Source organism: Pieris rapae, chromosome 3, assembly GCF_905147795.1.
Source record: "Pieris rapae chromosome 3, ilPieRapa1.1, whole genome shotgun sequence".
Lineage (NCBI taxonomy): Eukaryota > Metazoa > Arthropoda > Insecta > Lepidoptera > Pieridae > Pieris > Pieris rapae.
This window is the reverse complement of record NC_059511.1, coordinates 2,266,711-2,288,888: the sequence shown is the minus strand read 5'-3', so window position 1 is coordinate 2,288,888 and position 22,178 is coordinate 2,266,711. Positions and strand designations below refer to the sequence as shown.

At 35.0% G+C, this 22,178-nt stretch overlaps 1 protein-coding gene across 1 annotated transcript in view; it reads right to left on the bottom strand.

Moving 5' to 3' along the window:
* Positions 1-22,178, bottom strand: part of LOC110991541 (membralin) — a 98,990-nt gene that overhangs the window by 8,170 nt on the left and 68,642 nt on the right. Inside the window, exon 10 of the mRNA XM_022256919.2 lies at positions 3,212-3,311. Coding sequence (XP_022112611.1) covers positions 3,212-3,311 — 100 coding nt within the window. The remainder of the gene's footprint in view (positions 1-3,211; positions 3,312-22,178) is intronic.

Here is a 22,178-nt window from a genome sequence, read left to right as displayed (position 1 = left end):
AAATTAATATATATTACCGTTAATATAATATACAAGTGAATAATAGAAAAATATTAAATTGTTTACCACGCATTACATTGCTGAATTAGCTAACTACAATTTATACAATGTTTTATGAATTATACAGTGCATACGAGAAAAGGAAAGTTTTAAATTTTTAAAATTTGAATTTAACATCTGTACTAAAAACTGAAAATTAACTTAGAATATTCAGGGATTCAATAAAGCTTGTCGACTTTAAAATACAGCGAGCAAGTTGAAAGCAAATTTTATGATGCCCGTCGCGTCGCCGGCCCGGAGCGAGACCTCATGAAATATGATTTTTATTAATAAGTTGACACGCTCGATGATTATGAGATAAGCCCCCACTTTGCATTCCGTAGAGCCTTCTTGTTTTTCGACGTCTCCCCGCTGTAATCCGACAGAGCCTCTCAGCCTCCGAGCGCTTTACAAAATTTACACTCAAATTATTATAGCATGAAAAAAATTCAATTAAGTTTATCAAAACATCCTTCACATTTGTAGCGATATATTAAAAAAGCTAACTGTTAGCTTAGCTATCTCATTACTGGAAAATTTTATCTCTTTTTTTTACAGAACAGGTGCAAACGGGCAGGAGGCTGACCTGATGTTAAGTGATAACGCCACCCATGGACACTCTGGATGCCAAAGGCTCGCGAGTGCGTTGCCGGCCTATTAAGAATTGGTTCGCTCTTTTTTTTGAGGGACCCTAAGTCGAATTGGTTCGGAAATACTTGAGTTTTTATGATTTAATATTCATAACTCAGTGAAATTAAAAAAAAAACAGGTATGTTGATAGAAGAGAATTGAATTTTATTTATGCTAATCATCAAATAATGATTTAATTCGTTTAATGTAGATGAGTTATTTATAAATAAGCCTCATACATTGTTATAAAATAAAAAATGTTAAAAACATATCAACTAAATGTATATTTGGTATTATTATTATATTAATCGTACTATTATTATTATATGCAGCCTTCAAAGGTTGCTTCGTATACCAAAAAATTGTTCTCCTTGAATATCCATCACATACATTAGGTAAATCAATTGGTTATTAACTGTTTGTTTTAATACTTTCGTCGTATTTTAAAATTAAATCTAAATATGAAACATTTAGAAAATATATTTTAAGTTAAACGCAAATATTTACAAATATATGTCGATTGGATAACTTAGTGGATAAGCGTGCCAATCTATCTATCTATTTCACAAATAGAAAGAAGTCTATCCGTGAGAATAGGCCCCTAATTCACTATAAAATTATTCATAACTAACCAAGTATAGTCTGAAGTAGGGAAATTCGTGGATTAGTCGAGCATTTAGTAAATTCTCCTTTAAAATGAATACAATATCTGTCACACGCACGCCCGGGGGAAGGACACAACGGGCCTTGGGGTTCGGATAAAATATAGAAACCGATCATAATATTACGCCATTTAACTGTGACAATTATATTTGTGTACGGCCATTTACTGATACTCACCATATTCAATATTTAAACCCTTTCTGAATGTGTATTTAAATTTACAGTTATTCAAATAATACATTAATTATTGCAATATGATTTAGTCCGTCAAATCATATGAAATTCAGTCCACCGCATTTTTGTTAGATTATGAACATTAAAAAAAATGTTCGTATTTTTCCCCTTCTATTAAGATGCATTTGGCAGAATATGTTTAATAAATTTACTGTACATCTGTGGGTAGACTGATTAATTATCCGCAAAATGTTTCCAGTTGTATCAGACTATTAACCATTTTTAATACACATTTTTATCTTAGTAAAATCATAAGATAAAAATGCCACGTGTAAGATTTATAATTATATTAATAGGCTCATGTAGACCGGATATTGACACAGCTAGTCTAAGCGAAGCCTACATCCGGGACCAAACGTACGTTATACTCTCTAATCACTTCCTGCCTATAACGATCTGTTACAATTGTTTCTTAAGCTTTAATTAGAAATAATAACTGTAATTAATTAGATATGTATTACTTACGTATGTCTTTCGTTTATATTTACAGATAAATGATTGTATAATATATATATTATAAGTACTTTTAAATGCTGTCATATATAACTATTCTTACACAAGTCGATAAATAATGTTGATACTGTAGTGTATGTATTTGCCCCACACATATGTAATTATTATGGATAGGTACATCACTTAAAATATTTAATGAGACTACAATCTGTCTCATAATATTGTAAAATGTATACTAACGGTCAAAATCTAACGTTTTTAATTATTTTTGATAGATTATAGAATTAATTAATTATTAGTTTGACAGTTAATAATGTCGCAGTTATAAAGGTATTTATAATTTTATCGTTTGTTATTTGTCACTTTAATATTTTTATTAAATTTAAATAAAGCTACAACATTTTTAAACCTTTGTTATTATTATATTATTTATAAAAATTATTTGGGTCCAGTTGGCACATTGTATTTTTAAATTGAGAACAATGGCCTATCTAAATCTCATTAAAAATCTTTACTCGACATGATCAACGACTATCTCACGCGAAAAGCAATGTTATAAAAATTATTTTATTCAATAAATTTAAAATATTAATAAAGACCGCTGTGTTTTATTAATATTGCATCACAAAGCTAATATCGTGATAAGCAAACATTTTATCAACAAGTAGATGCAACTCGGGCGCCTGCGGGTCGGCACTGACCGACATCAAAGTGGTCAGGGCAAATACATCTCATGTTTGTGTTTCTACGTAATATAATACTAATGATTTCAATAGGCAAAGATAAGTTATAATATAAAAATACTTGAAGTATTGTTGGTGCAAGTGTTACGAAGTATTGAATAGATCCGTTAGTATTGTTCGTGCAAGTACACAGATCGTTACATTCACAACGAAAATGATTTATAATATAAAATAATGATGTTAAAAACACATATTTCACAATATCTTTACGTACATGTGTTTCAGTAAATTAAAATTAGTAACAACTTGTAATACTGTGCCTAACTATGAAGAACGAAAATCTTACAACATATCCATATACTACTAAAGTATTTGAAGTACCCCAAATGATCACACAATCCCAAACAGCACTCTGTGACTACCTCTACATTCTTTCCCCGGAAACATTTCAGTTTATACTTTATAAACTAACTTCGGTTGCATTATACCTCGGAAAAAGAAAAAAATACCTGTATAAAGAGCCATGAAGTAACCAGTGCCAAGCTACTGTACTGCCCGTTAAACCGATAGTGGTACGCGTAGAACGAGAAGTGATATAGGTAGAAGAATCTGTGAACAAAGAACACATTTTAAATTATTAATTTGTACAGCAGGAATGTAGCTTCATATTTAAATTTTCATAATGGTTGATATTTCAATTCAAATGATTTTACAGGTTTATTTATTGGTATGTAAGATTAGCATTAATTTTTAGTTCTATAACTTAAATTATATATTATATATATGTTTTATAATACCTTTATGAATATAGTTTCATCTATGTAAACTAATTATACTAATCGTACTCCCACTTATTTAGCCAAAAAGGAGAAATAATTCCAGGATATATTTTTCTAGTATTAGTAGATAATATTCTACAAAGTGCGACATTTAATGTTATATGCTAGTAAAATCATCTTTATTTCTTCATACATGGATCTGTGAAATTAGTTGTATGCGCAAGAATATATCTTCTTTTTTGAAGGATCAGATTAACCCTGAAGGTAAATTGCCTTAAAAAGCAGTACAAAGCGTCTTATTACCAGTCGTGTATTACAGTAATGGCCAATCTATTTAATTATTACCCGTAATCCAAAAGGTAGTCGACGATTTTATACAAATATTCGTTATTTTTCCTTAAAGATATTACGTTTATTGTTCACAAACAAATGATACTAAACAATGTTTAACAAGCACACAATGTTTCAATATTCCAAGTCAACAATATCTTGTCCTGGTTATAAAATTCAATATTATAATGTATGTGGAGATCTTGTAGTATGACATGGCTTGTATCGAGGGGGTGGGCCGAGGCTCCACCCTCTTACAAGAAGCAAACTAGTACCTAGAACACAAGATGTATTGAAACTACTATATACATTGTTAAATAAGTAAAAATTAACGTTTCGCAAAGGGCTGTAACTAGTCACATTAAAACGTTGGTTTATTGTAAAAATTAACTAGTTATTTGAAATAATACATTCTTTATGGCACCTAAAAATTATCATTTACAACTGCACAGTTAGCTATGTCAAACTAGCTAGCAAATGTCAAAATTATATTATTCAGAACGTACTATATGTCATTACGTCAAAACCCGAAACAAAAAGCATTGTGCCATTAAAAATCTACTTTTATGGAATATAAATGTTTATGTTTACAATTAAACGTATGTTATAGTTTTAAGTGCATATGTTTGTACTGTAGTGATTTAGCTGACACAAGCAACGCCTTTTCGATGCCGATTCACTGAAATTCCGAAGCCAATCGCGGCGTCTCGTATATTTCTCGCGTCTGCCATTAGGTTCGTTATCTCCTTATTTCGGTGGATAAATTCTCAATGTCGAGAAGCGGAAAAGGGGAAATGTCACCTCGTTATAAAAGGCTGCAATTTTATTTGAAATCGATATTCACAATAAATATTTATTTTGCTCTTTTGACGCTTATGAAACTTTCTTTGATCATGTGCCTTGTAAGTAGCAATTAATTGGGGATTTAAATATGTGAGGTATCATGTGGCTTCTTAGCGCCACATTCGATACTTTGTGATTTATACATATTTTATTGAAATGTTTCTCATTTCTGCGTAATATTATTGCTAATTGGTCATTATTGAATAAAAGTAAAATCACTTATTTATAAAACTAAATTGATTTTAGCTTGAGCAGTGTCGTATTTAAAAAAATACAAGTACTTGAACTATGATTACAATGTTTTTAATAAAATATTAAATTTCAAATTGAAACTGTGAGGAATCATTCATTTCAGTCACCTTAAGGTGTAGACTCTGCATAGGTTTTAAAATAGGGGATAAACATATAGTCAAAATCTGTTATAACGACATACAAGGGACTACTTATATTTGGTCGTAAAAACCGATAGTCATAACAGCCGATGACATTGTTATTAAGCACCTAATACAATAGAATTCAGACCTGTCATTTTGATTGTACCAGTATGTTGTTCTAAACGATGTTGTCATAAACGGTTTTGACTGTATTACAGTAATTGTAGAATGATCCAATCAAATTAAGTCTGATGTTTTTTTGTATAATTGTATATTTAAAGAATGGGGCAACTAGAAGAAGTCATCATTACTTCCTTTTGTATTTAAATTGTGATACTAAACCAAACTCCAAGTCTGTTTAGTTGGTAACAATTAATTAAAATATGCCTCATACAAAATTCCCATACCGCATGAATAGTAAATTCGTGCTGAATAGCTAATAATTAAGGGCATTACGCGAGAGAAACAATGCACTCATATTGGCATTCTGAAAGTCTCCCGATAATAATTCCACACAGACTATAATCATATTGCAAGTTTAATACGATGAATTCAAATGTAAACACGAGCCACACTCCAATTAGCTCCGAATTAAGCTTCCATTTCTCAGAAACAACTACCTACCTTTTCCAACAAGCGAGATACTAATAGAACTTGAATATATGAGTACTTGTAATATATAGTTAACAACGGAATTTATCTGTGTCCGACAGTAATTAATTATTCTTTGCCTTCAAAGCGAAATATGTAATACTACAAGAAAACATGAATTGTATAATTATCCGTTCGTTTGATAATATTCTCTGTGTTGAAAATACCGTCAAACAAAAGTACAGTAGAGACCTAAACTAACTTTGAAAAATACACAAAACAAATACAGACAACGAGAGTATTCGTAGTTCTTAAGGAACAATTTCACGGACAAATCGCTTTAAGAATAATTTAGTTTATTCAGTGTTAAGAAGATGATTTGTTCGTAGTATTGTTTTTAATTTATTTTGTTATTCTTTATTACTCAAGATGTCATATGGAACATGGTGTAATGGTTGCAGCTCCTTACAAATATTGTGTAAAAAAAACTTGGCGATTAAAAAGAGTGGCGGAGAGTTTATTGCCAGTTCTTCTCTTCCGTTCTACGTCCTTGATTTGAGAACTGGCAGTAAATGTAAAATTAGATTCATTTAATGTATATTTCCTTTTTTTTGACGTTCATAGTAAGTAAGTAAGTATACATTATGTTACCTATTTGAATAAATTATTTTTGATTTGATTTGATTAAAAGAGACGGGCTTCGGTCTTCGTATCAACTCTTAATCACTCAAACAAGATTTTAAGTTAAGGAAACCTTTACCTTTTCAACGGATTGAAGCTATATATATACTTATAATTATTTTACATAATTTAAACATTTTTCGACGTTTCGCGTGCTTTACATTGTGTGTCACGTTGACTTAGAGGTGTTGAATGTCAAAAAGTATCACAGATGTAGAAAAAGTTATATAATCTGTATTAATTTCCCCGGAGTTGATATCGACTAAAAGATGAAGGGGTTTTGCAGAATTGACTCACTGTGTCATTCAGACCTTTGATTTTTGTTAATATAACCGAACCGGTATGTTGTTCTAAACAATGTCGTAAGCGGTTTTGACTGTAATAACATTACTTGACCAATCAATTTTATACCCTATTTTACCTATTCTGAAATATATAAAAACCCTGCCGTACTCCGGGAATAATACTCTTACAGGTAGAGCTGTCCAAGCTCATCCAGCGACATCAAACGAAAGATACGTGTAAGAACTGTTTTCTTAAATTTATTTCGTAGTCCAATATTTATTGGCGTAAAATGTAACGCGAATAGGATTATTCAAATGGATACGCTTCTAATCTCTTATATATTAATTTTAAAGTAGGTTTATTTTAAGCGTAGACAAGAAAAATAGAGGCTGCTTAATTTCTGACCTTATTTGCTTATGATTTAGACATGTTTTTATAAAAGGTAATGCAATATTAATTTTAATGATTATTAGCCAATAATTCTTACTCTTATACGAGAATAAGAATCGTATGCCATCTCCTTTCGAAGGATTGCGATCGTCGTGCTACTTAAATTTTTCATTAGGTAATCTTAGACAATCAGTAAGTCATTACTTTGACCAATTGTCTAAGATTCTTCAACCTAGACGTGCGTCTGCGGCCAGATCTTCTACCTGCCACTTTGCCTTATATGATTAGTCGAAGGAGCTCGATTTTTTCGTATTACATAAAACGTGTCCAAAATATTGAAGTTTCTTTCACCCAAGTTTCTTCTGAATTCTGTCCAGCACGTTTGTATTTCCATTGCGGTCTGTCCAAGATATTTTAAACGACCGTCTATAAACCCAGATCTCGAAGGCTTCCAGTTTTATGGACATAAGCCTCTGTCAGCATTCAAGGTTCTACGCCGTAAGATCAGCACAGAAGAGGCATCGTGCAATACGCGCTCTAAATTATGAACTTAAGCGTGACTTACACAATACACTTATCGTCTATCACTATGCCTAAATATCGTTTTTTCGAGCCATGCTCAACGGTGTAATGGTTGAGGTGTAAAATTGGCGTCAAACGCTCCTGTATTTTGATTTACATAGAGTAGAAATAAGCGTATTAATTTACTTTTACTTAATTACTAAATACTGTATAAAAAAACATTGGCTCTACAAAATATTAAGTCTACGCCTCAGATTAGAAGTAGGTAATCATCCTAATGTGCCTGATAACAAGCGATGACTTTTTGGGTCGAAGGCAAGCCGGTTTCCTCACGATGTTTTCCTTCACCGCACAAGCAAGTGGTACCTATGTTCACACTTCACATAGCCGACATCTTCAGCGAAATTATTTTCATTAGCATCATTTAAAAACCGCCATTTCACGTCAAACTAAATATCTGAGCAAATAAGATTCCTTTAATCGTATTCTTATGTCATCAGTGTAATGAATATAAAATTTAGACGGCCGTATGAAATATCAAAAGGCCTATTTACAATTTTCCTTATTAGATGAAAATTATTCAGGAGCGGTATAGGAGGGGCGAAACTGAATCTTGTTGAACTAACTCAGTGCGAAATCACTTTCGCCCGCCCTTTGATCTCGACTGTTCCAAAGGAATTTTATTCAGTAAAAACATGCAAATTCGATAAGTATAACACAATATTACGGCGCAGCTGCCGTCTCGACGCTCCATACAATACCAAGAACACTGGTTTAAATATTATCTAATACGACGCGGTTCCGATCGCTACACGGGTTTACGTTAAAACCCTGCTCTTTTTGAATATTATAATAGCTACGACGGCTAATGGATTTGAGACTGAGACGATTACTGCTCAATCTGGTTACATGTTCCTTTTACCCGTTTTAATATTGTATAAGACTTTTACATCACTTATACGCGTCGACTTTTAAACGATTAAGTTAGCTTGTAACATGTATGCATACCGCCCTAAGGCATTTTAATTTATTAAATATGCATTATAACACTGGAAATGGGATCCGATTACAGAAATGATATACTGTTAATACTTTCTTAGGTTTTATTGATTTTTTTAGTAATCTTTGTAAAGTTATAAATTGTAAGCTTTATGTTGCAAGCCGTCCGCAACTATTATTATGGCCACGAATTGTTTATTGTAAAACTAGTCTTTTTTTTAATAATAAGACTTAAAATTCGTACCTGATATAACAAATGGTGGTCATGTTGTTAATATTTTTTTTAATTTTAAAGTATATTTAACGGGAAATGGTCGTTTCATGCATACATAGTCGACAAGAAACCTCATCGCTCTAATGAATATAAATAAATAAGCATTAAATAAAGATAGTAAACTAAATGTTTAAATCTCGCTTCGCCTAAATGAAGGGATAATACAATCATTGTACAAAACTATGGCACAGAATGACGGTCCGTATACGGGCTCCGCGGGCTCTACGGCCGACCGCAGGAATGCGCCCAGCCTGCGCCTAACGAAATGAAATTCCGTCGACATTCCGCGCAGCTGTCACACCGCGAGCTACTCGACACACCGCATGTAAATGACATTTACATTTCCTATTGTATCAGGCTATTAACACCAGTACTGAATAAAAACTTACGAATGTCCCCATACGGTCAGGATAACATAAGATTTATTTGAAATAACCACCAATCAAGTTGCAGAGGCGCTGTGGCAAAGCCATGTTTTCGAAGTTGGTATGTTTAATTCCTTTTAAAGATTAGCGTATGATCAAAGCGTACAGTGTTTTATGGAAAACATTACTGCATTGCTATTACTGTAAACTTATTAAAGCAATAATAAAAATACTTTATTTATTTATAAAAACACTCCTGCCTTAACAGGTGACCCTAATTTGACACGAGTGAACTAGTAAAGTATATTACATAATATATTTTACAGACAAAACACAAAAAAAAAACAAATATATGAAATTACATAATAAAAAATGCAAGAAATTTACTAACTACTATAGGCACTAACAAATAATATAACTACAACAATGAAAAAGGTCTGTTATGAATGAAAAACCTATGTATTTTGTTAAGTCAATTAATAAACCGAATAATATGTCCCCTTTGCAGAAGGTTAGTCTAAGCTTTTGGCACATGAAGACCTACCTCATAAGACATCTTTGATATTCATTTTCTGACATTAATATTTATTATTGCTCAATAAATAATAAAACACGGCAAAAAAGAATTATGAAATTCTATAACACACATATTTTAACCATACAATATTCATGGAGCATCCTAAATTCGTTCTACGGCCCTGTTTGTCAAAATGGCAAAAACGTATCGCATTTTAACATTAATTTCGCGTTAAGTCTTGACTCTTGCCCTAAGATACAAATGAAACTTCAAATTAGCTTAGCCGAGTATAAAGCCCAATAAATCCAAGAGCAAGTTTGGAAGACAATCGGAAATAGCTCGAATAGTTTTAGTATGCCGATGTAAATATTCCGGGAGGCAGTGTCGACGCTAATCTAGGAGCAACTTGACATCGCACCCGACAAGTGCGGTTTAACGGACTAACTCGCTTCCCCTAAGTTTAACGCCGAAAATGATAATATCCGTACATCGACATTGTCCATGTTAACACAGCTAATAGAATATTATCGCAATATTTATAATAACTGCTAGTGTAATAATTACGAAATCTACGACTAATAATATACTTTAGATTATTTTATTATTAAATATTTATTATTATTAGACATTTACATTTTTTTTAAAGATTTTTATTTAATTTAATAACTTAGGTTTAGATACAATTTTCAGCGAACGAAAACCTGACATGGTTTATCCGTCGCTTTCTCTACTCTCCTAAGCCTATATAATAATAAATATCAATAAATAAAACAAATTAAAAGTTTGGTCCCTGTGGCAGTAACGACTTCCAATATTATTCCATGTATTATGCTTAATATCTAATACCTCGGAGCAAAGATTGTAATTTATCCTAGTAGAAATGTGTCTTTCAAGTTATAATACATACGGGTATAAAACATTATCTTTGTTTGCTGTAAAACATTCGAAACGTCCTTTAAAGATATTTCATTGAAGCAAAACTTTCACATATTAAATCTGATTTAAATCAACTGAAACCTTGCAAAATGTATGCGCGTATTAATAACCGCATTGACGCGGGTGTTCCGTGCTAATTGTGAAACTAATTCCCAAGTGAAACCCGCAAAACGAGAAGTCCCATCGACGCTATGTTCCAACAGAAACAGCAAAGGCGTGACCTCGCGCCTGACTTGTCAAAAGGCAGCCCTACAGTAAAGATTCCTAACCTTACCCCATTGACTCTGCTGTGAGCAGTCGAAGAGTGAGGTAGTGTTACACCGCGCAATAAAACGATCGTAAAATAACACGCGAATTTAAGTTTGATAATTAATTAGTGAGAGTGTATTGTGCACTGTTTTGGAACGGCTGTTATGTTTGCACCTAAGATGTGCTGATTTCAATAAATTTCGGGAATAGGGGGAAAACCAGATAAAAATAAAAAAGCACGTGGCACGTGGTCGAAGAAATACGGGCCTCTGGCTTAAGTGTAATATCTCTCTCGATAGCCGTCAACGAGCCGAGTTCTATGATACCTCCAGCATGAAGATCGGTTCAGAGATTTTTCTTTAAAAGGTAATAAATACAAATAACCTCTTTAAAGAACCACAAAAAGAAAAATAATTCAAAAATAAAAGCGACGACCCTCACATTAAAAATATCTATTAGATAGAACTCGCAACGCCGAAACTTTTGAGGGGTCGCAAGGATTTTTCGACCCAGAAATAGAAAAGTTATAAAAAGTTTTCCCAAAACAACGTGGCACGTGGTCGGTGAAATCCGATTTTCCGCAGTGAGTGCGATACGTCGTTGGATAGCCCTCATCGAGCCAAACTCAGCGACGCTTCGAACTTGAAGAGTCGACCAACCGGAGAAGAGCTACGGGGACGGGAAGAATCCTGGAGGAAAGCGTACATATCTCGGGAACGGTGCGTCCTAGCCAAACTTTGACCCCATTCTATCAACATTGATAATATCCCTATAACACAAAAAAAAAAAAAAAAAATAATAATAATATTATTATTATTTTTTAATCTATTATTATTATTATAATAGTAAATGAATAAATAAAGAAAATAATAATAATTCCCCCCTTATCCACAGTCCCCTCCCATAAATCCCCACAGGGCTTACCCTTCCCGATATACTTAATATTAAGTTAGAATTAAGATAATTTTTACCTTTTTTTTTGTTCCCTTTTGGGGACAGCTACTAGAATAAGTATAACTAATCTTTGACAAACTGACGGCTGTCACCCTATTGGGGACAGACCCTTAGACTAAGCTAAAACTTTTAAGTATTGTTATAGTTATAGAAAGTGAAATTGAGTATTGTCTAGTTTAACTTATTGACTGTCTAACACCACCCTTTTGGGAATAGACATTAGACTTCAAGACCTACTTTATATATATACATATTTGACATATTTGTATACATCGATTATCGTTTTGATTGACTTTTATAAACCCGTCTTATTGGACAGTGCTGTAAATTATTACTATTGTTATTTATTATATATAGTATAGGACTACTAGGATGTTTGGGTTGCGCACACCCACCAAACCAAAGCCCTCGACATTCGTGGAGGTTAATAAACAAGATAGGCTTAGTGCACACACATCCGTAGTGGCCGCTGGTGTCAGGAAGAGCATTGATCAGTGGGAGGGGGTAACAATTGAGGAAAAGAAGGCGAGAACCCACATAAACTCAAAAACTTATAAAAGCAAAGCTGCTGAGGCAACAGCCGTTCAACAAAGTGCCCTCGTCCAACTAGACGCTGCTCGTACTTTAAAGGGCGAAATTAAAATAGCTGTGACCACTGCTATAAAACGACTGTGTGAGCTAGTCAAAGAAGCAGAGGCCCAGTCAATGGAGGGAAACGAGAAGAAGAAAGACAAAGAATACGAGGAAGAAAGAATAAAAGACAATGATAAAATTGATAGTACACGACAGGCGAAATCAAACGAGATGGATGACCAGCTGATAAGACTAGAGAAGGAGACTAAAAAATTAGAGGAAATTACTAAGCTACTTCAAGAAAATATTAGTGAACAAAATAGAAGGGAAAAGAGACTAGAAGAAAAAATAGAAGAACAGACAACAGTCGTGAGACAAGTGTTGGAGGAGAGACGATCCTATGCCAAGGTGGTAACGAGCGGAAAAGAAAGAAGCGAGAGGCCAACCAACGCAAAACACGGTGTTAACATGGAGAACAAACGTGTGGAGCTGCACTCCATGATAATAGCACCACGAAATGAAAAGGAAACGGGAGACCAAGTAATAAATAGAATCAGGGAAGCCGCAAATGTTAAAAAGGGAGGCATTAGAGTGGATATGATAAGAAAGATCAAAAATGGAAAAGTAATAATAGGATGTAGAGATCTAGAGGAAAAGGAGAGACTCAAGCAAAACTTAGAGAGTGAAAATGAACACCTGGAAGTAAAAGAAGTCGAAAACAAAGACCCACTAATCATCCTTAAGAATTTGCTGAATTACAATACAGAAGAGGACATAAAGCAGGCAATAAGAACACAAAATAGGAAAATAGTAGAACACATAAGAGAAGAAGACTGGAGGATGACCGAAAAATACCGTCGCAGAGCGAGGAACCCACATGAGGGTCATGTCATTCTTCAAGTCTCACCAAAACTATGGCAAGCTTTGACTAGTGCAGGAAAAGTGCATGTGGACCTTCAAAGGGTGTGGGTTGGGGATCAGTCCCCCCTGGTGCAGTGTATGAAATGTCTGGGATATGGCCATGGGCGTAAGCACTGCACGGAAGAAGACGATTTGGCCTGTGCTTGTGCCTACTGTGGAGGAACCCACATGCAGGAGAAATGTCCTAAATATAAAGCAGATGAAAAACCCACCTGTATAAACTGCAAAAGGGTTGGTCTCGAGAGACAAGACCACGGAGCCTTCGACGTGCATTGTCCAGTAAGGAAGAGGTGGGAAAGTTTGGCCAGAAGCAGAATAGCTTATTGCTAAGGTCCAGCAAAAGGTTAAACCGATAAAAATAGTGCAGGTTAACCTGCAAAGGAAAAGCCTTGCAATGAGCGAACTTATTTACGAGGCACAATCTAGAAAAATAACAGTCGCTCTAGTACAGGAGCCATACATTGGAGCCCTGGGCAGGGTGAAAGATTACAGTGGAGTGAGAGTGGTGCAGTGCCAGAATCCTCCGGCAGGTAAAGTTATAAAGGCAGCAGTGTTGATTTTTGACGAGGATATTGGTATTATCCAATACCCCGCACTAACAACAACCAATATAGTGCCTATTAAACTGAAGACCACGGCGGAGTCTGGCATTGCACTGATCTCATACTACATGGAACCAGACCCAGCGGATATAGAACCCTATCTAAAGCACCTGGAAACAACGGTGAATGAGCTCAAGAGAAGAATAGTCCTAGGAGGTGATGCAAATGCCAAAAGTCCGTGGTGGGGAAGCCCGAAAATAGACAATAGAGGACAAGCCTTTGGAAGTCTGGTAACTGAGCTTGGTCTGCACATACTGAACGATGGGCAGCAACCAACATTTGAGGTAATAAGGAGAGGAACCAGAATAGTCAGCCACATAGACATAACAGTGTGCACGAGTGACCTACTGGGAAAGATCGAAGATTGGAGAGTGGACATCGGAATGGTTTCTTCGGATCATAATGCCATACTTTTCAAAATTAATGCAAACATACATCAAGGAATTCATAGAAGGAGTAAAACAAAAATTTACAATAGTAAAAAAGCTAACTGGGTAAAGTTCGAGGAAGAAATGTTGTTTAATATAGAACATTTTCAGTTAACAGAAGAAGTCGTAAGAAAGTTAAATAAAGTTGAAGACTTGGAACAAATAGTAGAAAAGTTCACAGAAGTAGTAATCAAATCAAGTGATGTAGCAATTCCAAAAATTAAAACCGGGAAGAAAACTAAAATGGCTTGGTGGACCGAAGAACTACAGGTGCTCAAGAAACAGGTTGAGACTAGAAAGAGGAGGATAAGATGTGCCGCAGCACGCAGAAGGCCAGAGGTCGTAGGTGAATACCTTACATTAAAACAAGAGTATGAAAACCAGATCAAACAAGCCCAAACTGAGAGCTGGAAGAAGTTCTGTGAGAAACAGGAAAAAGAAACAATGTGGGAAGGTATATATAGAGTGATAAGAGGGACAGAGACCAGAGTCCAGGATATACCACTTTGCAGGGACGGTAGATATGTTAGTGAAAGGGAGTCAGCGGAGACCCTGGCAAGAACTTTCTTCCCGGAAGATACTAGTGAGGATGAAACTGAAGACCACGAATTGGTAAGAAGAAGAGCAAACACAGTAAACAAAGAGGAACATAACTTAGTCTATGATACCCCTTTCACAATGACTGAACTCGAAACTGCCGCTCTCAGTTTCAACCCCAGAAAGGCCCCCGGAGAAGATGGCATAACGGCGGACATAAGTTGGCACGCGATTAACGCGGCGCCTAACTTATTCCTCACCGTCCTAAACAAATGCCTGGAGCTAGGGTACTTCCCCAAATTGTGGAAAATTGCTACAATAATTGTATTGCGCAAACCGGGTAAGGCCGATTATTCAAACCCGAAGTCTTATCGACCCATAGGCTTACTACCTCTTCTAGGTAAAGTATACGAAAAGATGCTAATCGTTCGGTTAAAGTGGCATCTAGTCCCGAAAACCTCGAAAATCCAATACGGATTCATGCCCCAGCGGAGCACTGAGGACGCCCTATATGACGCAGTCACACATATACGCGCAAAGCTGAAACAAAAGAAGATACTAACCATCGTATCACTCGATATAGAGGGCGCCTTTGACAGCGCTTGGTGGCCGCAAATTAGAGTCCGCCTGGCAGAAGAACAATGCCCATTAAAACTAAGGAAAGTTATGGATAGTTACTTACATGAAAGGCAAATTAAATTAACCTACGCTGGACACACGGTTGAAAAAGTTACTAACAAAGGCTGCGTTCAGGGTTCAATAGGGGGACCAACAATGTGGAATCTAATATTGGACCCGCTCCTCCAGGACTTGCAAAATAGTGGTGAGTACGTCCAGGCTTTTGCGGATGACATCGTTTTGATAGCGGAAGGAGAAACCGGTAGCGAGATCCAGCAGAAACTCAACATAACATTGAACCGGATACATAGATGGGGTATCCTAAACAAACTGAAATTTGCGCCACACAAGACCAAAGCCATGGTGGTGACTCGCAAACTAAAATATGACACCCCACGGCTAAATATGAATAATGTACCGATACAGATGGATAACCACATCCGAATCCTCGGAGTTGATCTGGATTCTAGACTCACATTCAACAGACATGTGGAGAGAGTATGCCGGAAAGCCATTCAGATATATAAACAGCTGGCTAAAGCCGCGAAGATCGAATGGGGACTAAACCAGGAGGTTATCGCGACCACGTACACTGCCGTTATTGAACCAATCGTAATGTATGCGGCCGCGGTGTGGGCTCCCGCGACAAATAAAATCTGTGTACGGAAAAAACTAAACCATCTGCAAAGGGGCTTTGCCCAAAAAATTGCCAAAACTTATAGGACGACATCGTTACACGCGGCAACCCTACTGGCCGGGATACTTCCTCTAGACCTACGTATTCAAGAAGCCGCTGCCTTATACGAGATAAAAAGGGGAGTCAGCACGGAGATACTGAAGGAGGGCGAGGAATTAGAGAAGAGAGTGCGATATGTGGATCTCCCACACCCGGCGAAACAAACAAAACTTGACTATAAGATGCTCACAAATCCGGAAGAAATCGCAAGACACGGCGGCACACAAATCTATACGGACGGCAGCAAAACAAGTACAGGAGTGGGCGCCGCTTGGACAGAATGGAAAGATGGAATGGAAATAAACAGCAAGAAAATGAAGATGGCGCCCCACTGCACAGTATTTCAAGCCGAACTGATGGCACTACGGAACGCGACTAGCCACGTAGATAAAAACAAGCGCGACGTTAAAATATACAGTGACTCAAAGTCAGCACTAGATGCTATTGTGAGTGGACGATCTCTCGATCCCCAGGTAGCCGAGATCCGCCGGAGCCTGGAAGAGTGCCGGAGAACAGGAACTCATATAAGCCTCTTCTGGATAAAGGCGCACGTTGGTACGCCGGGGAACGAGAGAGCGGACACATTAGCAAAAGAAGCGTCGGAAAAACTAAGGTCAGAACCTGAATACGCTGCATACCCCCTGTCATATATTAAACATCAGATAAGGCAAAGGACTCTGGAAGTATGGAATGAGCGCTACCTGGGGGGTGAAACAGCTGGAACTACAAAATTATTTATAGGCAATGTTAAAACTGCGTATAAATTGGTAAAAGAGAAGCGTTTCACACCCCAGATGGCGCAAATTCTAACAGGGCACGGAGCCTTTGCATATTACCTGCACAGATTTAAAATTAGGACAAGCCCAACATGTGCCTGCAGTAATGAAGAGCAAACAGTGGAACATGTGCTTTTACACTGCCCTATATTCGCATCGTCCAGGCACGACCTGGAGCAACAAATACAGATGACTGTAGACCGTAACGGCCTACAGGACATATTAATAAAGCACAGACCGTGCCTGGAACGGTTCTGTGAAAAAATAGTTGTATATATAAAGGCGGCAAATAAAACAGAAAGAGCGGGTCTCGCGGGGAATTGCGCCCCGGCTCGCCCATGAATATTGTTAATAAGAATATTACCGATGTAGTCGGGGCGTAATTCCCGACGCGTTAAATAATATCAGTGAAATATAAAGTCCCTGGACACTATGGCAGGGGAGTAGAGTGAAAATTATTAAAAAAAAAAAAAAACCTTACCCCATTCTCGTGTTTGGAAGTTGTACGTTCAATCGCTTCTCGATGCCAGTTTGTAATTATACCGTAAGTTAGTTTATGTACATGCAAGTAACTCTATAAATTAAGATTTTTCTGTTATTTAAAAAAAACTGTATGAATATTACATCAGTGTAATTGAGAAATAATATACAATTTCGAGGCAAGGATAATATCTCCACAATTGTTTCTTGAATATTTCATTATGACAAGTAGTTCTCGACCAACCCAAACACATATTATTTACTGTAAAATCCTAATCCGTCAGATGATCTAGTGAAGTGCCGTTATTACCAAGTCATTCACACACGAAGGTGCCATCTTTAATAAAAACTTAATCTATAATTCCTCTAAAAATGTTTTATAAGCCAAGCAAAAATGCAAAACATCTTAGTACGAAAGAACCTTTAAAAGGAATGCATTAACTAGCCCTCAAAAGTGAGGACACAAAACGATTATCACAGAAATAAAAATGCGTATAAACACGCGATCCTGCTGTCTATTTCAATGACGAAATTAATAATTGTAAATGCGAAATCATTTGTATGGAGAAATAATATTTTATCCCTTATAAATAAGTTTTTATCCTTTATGATAACGATTATGGCAAAACATATCCTATATGAAGGAAGGAATAATCAAGCAATCAAGTACATATAAATTATTAGAGGCTCTCACCTTGAGTTCTATGCAAGAAAATGATTTTTGGTGCTCAATAATGAAAAGGCTACATATATGCTTTAGACTGTCTTTAGCTGGACATAAAAGCAATATTCTCCTGTAATGTCAGAAGTGACTAAACTATAAAAATATATCACTGAATAAATTCTAAACTCTCGTTAAACGTAAATTAATTAATAAACCTTTTTTATAAATTCGACGATTATTTAAATGATCCTAATCCTTAGGATTGATTTGATCCAGTACAAATATTTATGGCTGCTCTGACTTACAATCTGTAGGAATTAGGACTAGGCGATTAAAAAGTGAGGCGGCGAGTTTCTTGCCAGCTCTACGCCCTTGACTAATTGTGAATTGGTAGTAAATGTTAATTTAGAATGAATTTAACATGTTTTCTATTGACATTGATAAGTGTACTTGGTTACCTAAAAAAAACAAAAAAAAAGTTATTTTAAAAGTTATTTTGAGTTTAAGAATATTAAGCAGTGACAGAGGATTTACTTAAATAAAATGGATTGATCAGACTATTTAGATAGACAGATAGATACACTAAATTGCAAGCATTATTATTATATAAGCAAATGGCCATGGCCAATTAAATCGGATCAGAACGTTAGGGCCAAATTATACAAATACGAAAAATAAATTAATGTTAGTATTTTTAAATTATCTACACGTACACATACGATTCAAAAACCACAAACATCGAAAATTTCATTCAAACCAATCTGTTATAACCATGTTATTTTTCAGTTTCGTTACGGCTCAACGCCGGTGGCGAAATAATATTTGTTTCCGACAATATAAATATACTAACGATCTTCAATTCAATCTAAGAATAAATTCTAAAAATTTCAACAAAAATGTGACGCCAACGTTCTCTTTGGCAAGTCACGCGCCCTTTGAGTTTATAAACGTTTCTGGAGTGCTTTCTTTGGCACATTTAAGGTTTCAATTGTTTATATATAACATAGTATTTCGATGGAAACAAAAAACAAATAAGGACACAGTTTTAAGATTCATTATACTGGTTCATATAACATATATTATCTCCACTTCGCTGAGCCTATAATAATATTAAATAATCTAATGATTTGTGATTATCACTATAAAGCAGGAGGCCCTGAACATGGCTTTATATTTATGAAATATAAAAATAATAAAACATTTACCTAATGCCGTGTCATGTAATGTATAACAACGGGTTCTGATATTTTACACTTAAATACATAACTACTATTTACGTAAGCAGAAATGTGCGCATGATGTGTAACGGTCTGTCGGTCTGTTTATTTGTCCTGAGACGTGTTCGGGTGTTATTAAATTCCCGTTTTTCCCTAATCTCGTTTTCGACGCCCGCCGGGGCCTCATCGGAAATGGTATTATTTCCCGGAGCGGACATCGGATACCCCCTATCTCGTCTAAACTCTTGCTTGAAAAATTTCAGCTATTTCCCTGGCATCCGTTTTTTATTCAATGTTTTAACGAATTCAACGCGACGATGGTATTTCAAAGATTTCGGAGTGCTTTGCCTTTGATTTTATAAAATATTGGTTACTTCGTCTATAAGCGCCAAATGTTGTTAAAAAAATTTCAACCCGTCGTTATTTTTAACGAATCGTTAATGTTATATTTGGTACATATTCATAGAACACTATATCTAAAATCTAGTCATAGACTTCTATTATTATATTTTTCTGTAGTAGTGTACATACATCACGCCTTATGCAGTGTTAGAGCTGCTTTTAAGACCCACGATGTAAATACACTCTACTCATTCACTCACTCTCTCACACATTTACACCCACACACTTACTCATGCACTACTTTTGTACTCACTCAGGTGTGATGATAACGGTTCATAAAAAAATTGTTAAATGATGTCATTATTTTATGTAATTAAGTTTGTTATGGAAGAGCTGGGAACCCACCCTAACACGGGTATTTTTACTTAAAAGGGTTTCCAAATCTTACACTTTGAAAAGAAAATTTACTTAAAATAAATAAAGACTTTTTATCATTATTATTATCGTAAATTATGATTATAATTTTTAGACAAATTTGAATATTTAAAAACGGAATATAAATCAGGTTTTAAATAATGCTAATTGGTTCATTGTTTAGAAATGTCACATGTGTACGAAATAGGCAAAGCAAATAATTTAATCTCATTAGAGGGCGAGTTAATGAAGAGAACTGGAATAAGCGAGCCGCTAATGATACCTAATGTATTTATTTATTTTCAATATTAAACCTATTGTGGATTTATACCTCCCTTATTATTCCGTGCGGTTTATAATATCCCCTTTCACCATTCAGAAAATATATTATTATTAATATCCTTATAAAAACCAATATGAAATGATTATATAACTCAACATTATAAATATTAAATCTAACATAGAATATATTAATATATGAAAAATAAAAGTAGATTTTTTTTTATTGATAAAGTTTGGCAACGCTCGGCACACTGATAGATTGGTTAAATAAACACAAAATACAATTTTTAATGTGACAAGCACTTATAGGCAAACATGACATTCATTTAGAGCACATACAAATATCAATCGAAACAATTATTAATATAAAATATTTCACATGAAAGTATATTCTATTGAAACCGGATTGAAGTTGAAACGAGTCGCCACCTGTGAGAGCTTAAACATCAGAGTATACGTTTATTGTGAACTCGAAACTTACGTATTGTCTGCTACTTAGTACTTTTTTAAACCATTTGTGATATCTTTTATACAAAGCTTTTTGAAAGGAAAATGTTTTATGTTAATATACTTTGAAATATACGAATAGGTTGATATTTAGAAAGTACAAAGTTTAAGCATGCAACTATGTAAGTCTGCGATCGTATAATATTTCGCGACTCCATACAGATATGATGAAGAAGCATTACCAACGTTGTTCCACTTTGCCACTATAGTGCTTTCGCTCGGGCATTGTTATTTCTTGGTGAGAGGTGAAATATTGCGGTGGCGCGTCGCTAGACTACTGCAGGAATATGATCTTTACATGGACCGCTTTAAAGAAGCGGAAAATATCCAGTGCATTTTCGAAACACGACGGCACACGGGAATATACCCCCTATGTGTTAGTCGTTAAGCACAATATTTGTGTAATTTGTGGGACCCAGGTGCAAACGTTTGTGGCGTGAATCACGCTGCTTCTGAGACGCATATATCTTAGAAATGTCATACGTTGCTCCTTTTGCACACTTAGTACATGATATGCGGTACTCTCATTAGTAAGTAATTACAACTTGGAATATATGCACCGCTGCATACTTCACTAATACGATTAGACGGATTTATGCCTGATTATATAGAGTTGTTATAACATGTAACGCTTTATTCGCCCAACGATTTTTCTCCTTCCGAGGCCTTTTCATCTTTAATCACTTTTTTAAAAACAAAATTACCACTAACAATTAAAAACTTACATTACAAACATTCAGTAAAATCTCAAGTAATATCTGCCATGTACACAAAATATTCTTATTGTATAAAAACAGTTTAATTATAATTATTAGTATGAATCTTAGAACTTAAAATTTAGATTTAGTATGAATTTGTGCTTTATGTTTCTGTTTGAATGCGTGTAGGCTTTTGTGTATAATAAAATTATTTGTATATTGTTTAATGATTAGCTGTAGGAATACTTTAATAAAATAAATAAATTAAAAATAAATTGTAGAAATCATTAAATAAAGTACAATTAACATGCCTACAACACAGAGAATCCTAGTGTGACAAGTGCACCATACTTTAAATAAATAACCTTATATTGTGTATAATCTAAGAGCATAGTTTAGACAGATAATTTTATAGGTTTTTTTTTTTAATATAGAATTTAGTCCTAATTAACAGTTCAGAAATAACTAATATTTCGTCGTACTAATGTCCGCATTGCTTACAGATAAAACAAATGTTATCCAATTGAAATTCGATCCATAACAGCTACAACTTATCTAAGTAAGCCTGGACAACGCGACGGTGACATGCTGC